Source organism: Ranitomeya variabilis, chromosome 3, assembly GCF_051348905.1.
Source record: "Ranitomeya variabilis isolate aRanVar5 chromosome 3, aRanVar5.hap1, whole genome shotgun sequence".
Taxonomy (NCBI): Eukaryota; Metazoa; Chordata; class Amphibia; order Anura; family Dendrobatidae; genus Ranitomeya; species Ranitomeya variabilis.
In genome coordinates, this window is record NC_135234.1 from 86,497,042 (window position 1) to 86,506,940 (window position 9,899).

The 9,899-nt window shown below is 43.1% G+C and overlaps 1 protein-coding gene across 4 annotated transcripts in view; it reads left to right on the forward strand.

Moving 5' to 3' along the window:
* LOC143815259 (flotillin-2) overlaps positions 1–7,904 on the forward strand; it is a 73,589-nt gene extending 65,685 nt beyond the window's left edge. For 3 of the 4 annotated variants that reach the window (XM_077294321.1, XM_077294320.1, XM_077294322.1), the window contains exons 9-11: positions 2,763–2,946; positions 3,268–3,417; positions 5,171–7,904. In XM_077294321.1, the coding sequence (XP_077150436.1) occupies positions 2,763–2,946; positions 3,268–3,417; positions 5,171–5,209 (373 nt within the window). In that variant the 3' untranslated portion in view covers positions 5,210–7,904. The remainder of the gene's footprint in view (positions 1–2,762; positions 2,947–3,267; positions 3,418–5,170) is intronic. The other variant, XR_013223708.1, reaches the window with a different exon arrangement.
* The last annotated feature ends 1,995 nt before the right edge of the window (positions 7,905–9,899 follow it).

Genomic DNA, 9,899 nt, shown 5'->3' on the forward strand with positions numbered 1-9,899 from the left:
ATAAAAATATAAACTTTATTAAATAACAATTAAAAACTTGAAAAATACAGGTACAATGGCATAAGTGGGAAAGAAAAGGTGCTCACAACGGCCATACATCAGAAAAGGGCTGAAATGGCTAGCCACCCCTGCATAACCTTAGTAACTTACCGCTATAGTGGCAAATATCTCAAGCTAAACAATATATATTATGGCAAGTGCAGCACAGCTAGATAGTCAATAAACTAGCAGCAATCAGGGAGAACCTCACGGTACGTAGCGAATACAACCCCTGGCAAAAATTATGGAATCACCGGCCTTGGAGAATGCTCATTCAGTTGTTTAATTCTGTAGAGAAAAAGCAGATCACAGTCATGGCACAAAACTAAAGTCATTTCAAATGGCAACTTTCTGGCTTTAAGAAACACTAAAAGAAATCAAGAACAAAAAAATGTGGTAGTCAGTAATGGTTACTTTTTTAGAACAGGCAGAGGGAAAAAATTATGGAATCACTCAATTATGTGGGAAACAATTATGGAATCACCCTCTAAATTTCAATTCCCAAAACTAACACCTGCAACAAATTAGATCTGCTCATTATTCTGCATCTAAGGGCTGTCCCACACGTCCAGATAATTCCGGTACTGGAATAAATCGGTACCGGAGTTATCCATGTCCGTGTGCCTGGGAACTCACGTAGGCCATACGTGCGGCACACGTGTGCCGCCCGTATGGTGAGTGGGTACCACACGGAGCGTGTGGTACCCACGCGTGTGGTACCCTGCATCGTGCTGAATCCGCGATTCATATCTTCTGTGCAGCAGCGGTTGCTGCAGAGAAAATATGAATAAGTGTTTAAAATAAAGATCTATGTGTCCGCTGCCCTCCCACCCCCTGTGCGCCCCCCCCCCCCCCCCCCGCTGTTCTGAAAATACTCACCCGCTCCCACGTTGGCTGTCGCGGCTTCCTGGTCTGGCCCCATCTTCTCCTGTATGCGGTCACGTGGGGCCGATCATTTACAGTCATGAATATGTGGCTCCACCTCCCATAGGGGCGGAGCCGACTATTCATGATTGTAAATGAGCGGCCCCACGTGACCGCATACAGTAGAAGGCGCGGGGCAGAGAGGAAGGAGTGACAGCCAACGTGGGAGCGGGTGAGTATTTTCAGAACAGCGGGGGGGCGCACAGGGGGGGGGGGGCGGCGGACACATAGATCTTTATTTTAAACACTATTATTCATATTTTCTCTGCAGCAAACGCTGCTGCAGGGAACATATGAATCGCGGCTTCAGCACCATGTGGGGGGGACAGCGCTTACTGTAGCGCTGTCTCCTGCACGCACACGGACCCCCAGACGGAGAACGTCCGTGTGAGGTCCGTGTTTTACACGGACCCATTGACTCTTTTGGGTCCGTGTAATCCGTGCGCTCCCACGAACACTGACATGTCTCCGTGTTTGGCACACGGAGACACGGTCCGCAAAAAATCAATGACATCTGAACAGATGCATTGATTTTTATGGGTCTACGTGTGTCAGTGTCTCCGGTACGTGAGGAAACTGTCACCTCACGTACCGGAGCCACTGACGTGTGAAACCGGCCTAAAAAGGAGTGATCACAACCTTGGAGAGCTGTTGCACCAAGTGGCTGTGCACACGGTGTCCTCCAGTGGAGATCATGGGTAAGAGCGGCTGTTAGGATTCAGTAGTATACACTCGTCCCCTTAAGGCCATGTGAACACGCTGCGGATTCCATTGCAGAATTTTCCGCCGCGGATTTGATAAATCCGCAGGGCAAAACCGCTGCGGTTTTTCCTGCGGATTTATCACGGTTTCTATTGCGGTTTCCGCTGCGGGTATACACCTGCAGTTTTCTATTGGAGCAGGTGTAAACCCGCAGCAGAATCCGCACAAAGAATTGACATGCTGCGGAATGTAAACCGCTGCGTTTCCGCGCGTTTTTTTTCGGCAGCATGTGCACTGCAGATTTCGTTTACATTATACTGTAAACGCATGGGAAACCGCTGCGGACCCGTAGCTGCGGATCAGCAGCAAAATCCGCAGCGTGTGCACATACCCTAAAGCGCACACATGTTTCACTTGAATTAAATACTATGCTCAGGTGATGTTCTTTGCCCTTTTTCACTTTCCTTCCCCATCTCTTGGCAGCACCTCATATAACTTAGTATTTTTCAAATAATTCAGCAAAGATTTTTTGGTGGATAGCTTGAGGTGGGCACATTGAATTTTTATGGACTTTCTGGATGAATAAAATATTTACCATTAGCACTTGCCTTGTTCTCCTACTGTCAGCCTTTGCTCCTTCCCACCACCTAATGTAGGTGGACACCATGATTTACACCTGAAATGTCATTTATTTCACTTTTTCTTTGACTTATCTATGAATTTACTCTTGTTATGTTTTACATGTTCTTGGGGGTAAAATGTGATACCTTTTTATATTTATGGGATGTTGTTGTGCTCCTTTCTTCCTTCTGGTTGTGTCTTGTGTTATGGGAGTATCCCTGGCTATTATGGCCCCCTCACCATTTGGTATTGGGTTTGACGGTTTGTGAGAAATAATGATTTCTGTTGCAAAGAATCTGTTTATAACAACCTGTGGACATATATATGCTATTTTTGGGAAAAAAGATTTTTTTTAAAAAAGGGGATATCCAGAATTTTTTTTAAAAGTATTTTTAGGATGAGAATTGTAGCTCTTCATTACAAGTTTCTGGTTCAGATCGGACGTCTTTTGCTTATGTTTTTTTTTATTTCCATAGGGTGAAACAAGTGCTGATTGCTCAAGCAGAGGCCGAGAAGATCCGTAAAGTTGGAGAAGCAGAAGCCTCTGTTATTGAAGCTATTGGAAAAGCAGAAGCCGAGAGGATGAAGCTGAAAGCTGGAGCCTACCAACATTATGGAGAGGCAGCTAAAATGGCCCTTGTTCTGGAGTGTCTGCCACAGGTAACTAGTTATTTTTCTTTTACGCCTTTTGATTTTTGAGGAGGTCTCTGAACCATTCAGCAGAGGTTGGTGGAGATATTCATGAATCCCTGATATATGAGGCATTAGGGCTTTCTGGGTTGTACAGGATATGAAATGTCATTGATGAAGGTTTGGGTTTTGTCCCCCCACAATCTGATGCACAAACTGTCTCCCTTTGCCGTGGTTCTTGCTTTCCCTCTTATTACTCTTCTTCTACCACTAGCTTCTGGAGCTTCAGCCATTTATTCCCACAGCACTTTATATTGTGCGTTTGCTGAAGTTGTCTCTTCTTTGTTACAGATTGCTGCCAAAGTGTCAGCGCCATTGGCCAAAGTGGATGAAATTGTCATTCTCAGTGGAGAGAACAGTAAAATAACCGGTGAAATGAATCGTCTGTTGGCTGAAGTTCCCATTTCAGTTCAAGCTCTCACTGGTGTAGATCTGACGAAGGTGAGAGTGCCAGGAGATGGATAACATGGCCAGTAGTCCTGTCTGTAAATATAGCTAGAATGTTCTACTTTTTACAGATGAGCAATTAATTCACAGGTTCTCTGGTCCAGCGGCCACATCAGTAGTTTGTGGCTGTTGGGTGGAAGCCCTGCGAGCCACCTCCTACATGCTCGGGTGCGGAGTGTCTTCGGTGTGCTCTAATGTATGGTCGAGTCTTCACGGCTGAATGTCTCACAGCTGTTTGACAACCGTAACACATGCAGGGATTGCCTAATAAACAGGACATCCCCGCATGTGTTTCAGCTGTCTGACAGCCGTGAGACCTGCAGCCACGGAGACTCGACCATACATTAGAGCACACCGAAGACACTCCGCACCCGAGCATGTGCCGATAACACCTTTATACGAGCACGTTTGTTCATCACTGGTGGCCACTAATAGTTTTATGTTGGGTCAGAATTTTGTGACCCATACCTCTGTTATGTTATAGAAAAAATGGATTTGGCAGCTTTTCTGTTTACTATACGGCCCAGCCAGGAAGGTGAGAGAAGATATTTGTATATTTTTGTAACACGACCAGAAAGTGTTCTGTGTTAAAGGGGATGCTCAGGTTTGGCACAAAAGTTCACAGTTGCTCTATGTGACTGCAGACTTGCGAAACCTCACAGTGCACATGTCAAAATGAAGTGCTGGAAGCGGTTATGTGACCCAAAGTTGGCTAGATACACACTGCCAGCCATAATCCGTCTATACAGGCACAGCCTCAATTAATTCATTTGTATTGAACGATGTTTGCGGCCATGTAATATGGCTGTAAGTATGCAGATCACAGACCTGCAGTCAATTGACTGCCACTGATGGCAGCGGCTCCTGACAACCCTCATAGTGTTCATATGGCTGATATTGTGCAGCCAGTGCCTGATGCATGTTGCCCACGGATTGGGCAGCATGTGTCCGGTTCACTTTACACTGTATATACGGTAAGTGTCTTTATACAGTTTTGCTCCTTGATGTTGGAAGCTATAATGGTGCTTTCACGTTGCATTCAGGCAGCTATTCGTTGGCCCCATCAGCCATAGACTATAATGGTGCCTACAGAATGAACATGTGCTTTGAAGTGCATCATTTTCGGGCGTATATGCTTCCTGGAGACGGACGTACTGTCTACTACTCTGTCTTCACTATTATTTATAGTCTATGGCCCCATCATCACAACCGAATCCCATTTTGCATCGGGGCCAACGAACTGATGCCTGAACACAATGTGACTATAGAGATGACCACAGCACTACTGTATGATGGTGCACAAGTAGGATGCAATCCCCTTCAGCGATGAGCAAGATAACTTGGCACTCAGAGTAGATGAAATAAAATAAATGATTTAATATGCAATCCAACAATAAAGGTTCACCAACATTTTGGTCTACATTAGACCTTCCTCAGTGCCTACTGAAAAGCTATCAGATTGCGTTTTATCCCCTGGGTCAGCTAGGAAGCGTGCACATGGTGTCCCCAGACGTCTGATGGAACCAGCGGAGTACACTACGTTCACTCTTCCTAGCTGACCCAGTGGATAAAACGCAATCTCATATCTTTTCAGTAGGACAATAGGCACTGAGGAAGGTCAAATGTAGGCTGAAACGTTGGTAAACCTTTATTGCTGGATTGCGTATTAAATCATTTATTTAATGTAATCTACTCTGAACATTGATCTGATTCCTTTTGTAACTTTTGTTTTTCTTCCCATCTGCAGATCCCTCTAATCCAGAAAGCCACGGGAGTCTTGGCATAGGAACGCATGAGAGCAGCCTGCCCCTCCATTCACTTGAGCAAATGCCTTCAATTCTTCGGGACTCTGTATTATACAGAAAAGACAATTTCTGTTACATTTTTATTCATCTGGTGCCTTACATTTCAGGACCAGAACCACATGTTATCATATCATTTAAGTTGTCTTTAGTTTTTGTCGAAAGATTATTTTTTTAGCAGAATCATTTTTATGTGTTGTTGTGATTTAATTGGTTTCTACTATACAATCAGTTTGCTAGGCAGAGTTCAGGTATGGCTGGAGTCGCTGCCCTCTGTGCCTTCAGACTCCTCGCCCTCTGGTGTATCCGGTCAGTGCTGCCGAAATGCTGCTTTTTTTTTTTTTTTTCATTGTTATAAATAATATGTAGGGACTTCAGCCACCCACACACCAGTACACCGCGCTGATCCATGGCACCTGCCATTGTATGCGACTATTGGGCTGCAAGCCTTGTGGTCTCTCCTGCAATCTATAGTCACATTACATATGCCTGGCCTTGATTCCCGACCCTTAGTGTCACAGCTATGCAGTTGTATGTGTGTCCTAGCAGTACGGGCTGACGCCAGTCATTTTGCAAGGTCGTAGCTGAGCGAAGTGCATGTAGCAATAAGTCCATTTGCGCATGCACCACCCAAGTTTGTGCCATAAGATGGCGCTCTGACTTCCTAAATGTGAGTGTAATTCCATCTACCCAGTGCTGGATTTTACAAGTTCTGTGGGTTTTTTTCTTTTTTACACTATTTCTACATCCGAACAGTAAAGCTGCCGCCTGTGTCCCTCCTGTATGTAGCACAGTGCTCTGTATACGGGCGAGTATGCAGCGTTACCTTGAGGCTTTTAGTGGCAGAGGAGTATTTACCATATGGGTGGTATATTCTATAAGACCCTAATAATCACATTGTCAATGAAGTTGCACATCCCGAATCTTTTTAACATATAATACCTTTGAGTGTTCCTGTTCCCGTCGTCATCTGCCTTCATCTTCAGCCTTTTGCTGTGTACATAGTGTTATTACTCTTGACTACATGCATCTTATATGAGGAATACACTATATAATGGGATTAGTCCATAAATGCCCATTGTCGCATGCGGCTGCCCGGAATCTGGCGTTCTTATGGACAGTGATTGAATAAAGCCATGGTCTTCGCACGTTCACCACTGCTCCAAACTGGGCGCCCCTGGGATTGGTGTGATCGGCAAAGTTATGGCCGTCCTGCGGATAGGTGATGACTTACATTCTTGGGACCTGTGAACTCCCCAGATATGCATGTTACTGGAATTTTACTAGTTTTTGTGTAATTCTGCAGCATCTTTTCTTTGGTAGGTCGCAATGTGACGCCATAAGAGAGAAATCCGATGTGAAGTTGTTCTGCGACGTAAACCCCGGCGTCTCCTCCGCCCAATGCTGATTTCTGGGTCTAATGACACTTACATGCCTCTTTGTATTCTGCATCCTGTGCACTAGATGATCTGGGAAATATGTGAATATTTTTTTTAAACTGTGATCCTTGTCTCCTTTTTATTGTGTGTTGTATGCTAAGCCTGAAGCCCAAGAGCTGTGTTTGTAATGTCTTGTGTGTGGATGAAGCAGAACGCTATGGTCTGAATTGTGGCCCTAGGAATGTTTCATCGGCTTGTGAGCGGCTCTATAGTATGTTTGGCTTTTTATTGGTTTTTGTGTTGTATCTGCTAAGGACAGCTTTAATAGCGCCAGTATCTGTACCTAGAGGAGCGCGGCCGTTGGGTGCCGCATTGGTGCTGGTGGACAGTAGGTAGTGTCCCGGCTGGGCACCATAGGAGGCGAGACCTGCTAATGGGGTCTCTTGTAAATACTGATGACACCAAAGTCACATACCTTTCCTCTTTAAAGGGACTGAGGTTTAATCACTTTTTACTTATTCCTTTTTTACTTTAAGCTTTCATTGTTGTGTTTTGAAAGTTTGCATGGCCAAAATGTCTGGTATTTCTGAGTGCCCCCGCTGTGAAGAAGGGAATCAGCGGCCGCACCACAACCCTAAGGCAGGTCACTTGCCACAAGTTGGCAGTGCTTTTCCCTTTTATGTGGTTGGAGGTGTTTTTACCCCTGCCCTCATTGATGTGGACTCAGTAGCCATATTGTACTGGACCAGCACGGTCAAAAGTTACAATTCCTAAGTTTTCAGATCACTGGATAATGAAGGTCTGTTCCCAAGTTATGGTAATGGTGGCCCAAATCACTGCACTATTAGGGTCTGTGTCCACGTTCAGGATTGCATCAGGATTTGGTCAGTATTTTTCATCAGTATTTGTAAGCCAAAACCAGGAGTGGGTGATAAATGCAAAAGTGGAGCATATGTTTCTATTATACTTTTCCTCTAATTGTTCCACTCCTGGTTTTGGCTTACAAATACTGATGAAAAATCCTGACCAAATCCTGATGCAATCCAGAACGTGGACACATACCCTTAAAGCACTGCAAGATGCAGGGACGATTCATTATCACATTTACTTGTCATTTTTTTTTTGTTCAGCTTTTGGTGGGATTTTTGCCTGCTGTTCATTTATGCCTTATTATTCTTTTAATTTGCCCTATTTTTTAGTCTATTTTGTGTTAATCTGTTTTTTTTTTCTCATTGTGCAAATTTAGCTTCATTTTTGCACAACATGTGACTTTCTAAGCAAAAATGTTAAAAAAAATAATTTTTATTTTGCACTAGATCCCTAAACCACGCTGCCCATTTTTTGAGCATTTGGTGCCAAAACAATTACTGAATACTACAAGACAAGAAAAATTACTTCTAAAGTGGTTATCCACATTCACTAAATGGTCCTCAGTAGGGTTGAGCGAAACGGGTCGTGCATTTTCATAAGTCGACGACTTTTGGCAAAGTCGGCGTCTCATGAAACCCGACCCGATCCCTGTGTGGGGTCGGCCATGCGGTACGCGATCTTGGCGCCAAAGTCGCGTTTCGTATGACGCGTTTAGCGCCATTTTTTCAGCCAATGAAGGAGCGTGGGCAGAGTGATGACATAGGTCTTAGGGGAGTGAACGCCTATCGTCATGTTATCGCTTGTGCGCAGTAGGGATTTGGAATGTGCAATACGAAATTTTCTGTGCTGGGACGGAGGGGAGAGAGAGAGAGAGAGAGAGAGAGAGAGAGGGAAAAAAAAAAAAAAAATTCCTTCATTGGGTTTCGTGTTTCGGCCGAAACCCGACTTTTCACGGTGGTCGGCCGATTTCACTCGACTCGACTTTTAAGACAGTCGGGTTTCACAAAACCCGACTCGACCCTAAAAAACTAAAGGTCGCTCAACCCTAGTCCTCAGTGTGTAGAGTACACAGCTGCACCCATCATGTACTCTCCTTCCCTGGGTCCAACCTTTTTTGTATGTGGTTTTTTTTTTTTTTTTACCTTTCTTAAATGCATTTACTTGGGGTTACAAATAATTTTTGCAATTGGATTTCAAAATACATTTTTCATAGTTTTGCCTTCTATAGTTTCTATTTTGGCACTGCTGGCCAGAGGATGAGTCAACTGAGGATCCATCAGTCAGCTCATCAGTTTGTTTGTTTTTGTTTTTTCTGAGCTCCTCTTGGCTAATTTGTCATTTACTCCGTGTGTATTCAACTTCTGGCCAGTAAAAAACCTGTAAACTGATGTGGTGCAAAATTTTAAATTAAACCCAATTGCAAAAATAATTTAGTCCCAAATACATCCATTCAAGAAGTGTCCACCTTCTTAAGAGATAATAAATTATATATATATATATATATATATATATATATATATATATATATATATAATTTTTTTTTTTTTTCTCATCTTCTCCGAGTCGTGGTGATTGCTCCATGTGGCTTGTGTGCATTACTGGTGTATGGTTAGGTCTCAGTCTTTCATATGATTTTATTATGATTTAAATACATGAAGGAAAAGTATGAGAATCTTGTCATTTTATGTGAAATCTTAGTGTTCCAGCTTCTTTATTTCTTCTTGACCCTTTGATAACCGGGATTATTGTATTCTCGTTATCTATCATTTCCAAGAAGTGGATACATTTTGTTTCTGATAATGTCATGGTTTGTGGGGTTTATGACCTACATACATCGATAAATGACAGATTGTCAGTTACGGCCAATGTGACGTGCGGTAATGGTATCCCAGACTTTAGAACGTGAAAAACGGTAATTCCTGAAGATTTCTTTTTTTATTATTTTTATTATTTCAACGTCACACATGTTATAGAATGTCCTTTAACCACCAGTTCACCAAATTCAGTAAAATATGACTATAACTTGTCTTATCCCAAATCTTTAGTTACATCAGTTATTATCGATTTGTATCTCTGTAAAAGATGTTAATATCCTCTAAAACCAGTACGTTTCAAGTTCTTTACTTTTGTTTTTTTCCCTGCTCTGTGGGTGGTCACTGGGGTTTTCATTCCATAGCTTTTCAAAATCATGGCGTTAAGCTGCAGTAACCACTAAAGCTACCCTGTGAGGATGCAGCCAATAGTAGGGTGGAGTGGAGCTTTTATAGGATATTCCCACCACTGCATATCACATTCACTGTATTGATCATAAAAAATGAAGATTTCCAACTTAATTCCTGTTAATTAAAAAAAAAAAATTCTCATGTAGCGTGGCGCCACCTGGTGTTGAAATTATATAGCATAGTGCACATCTTCTGTATGAGCT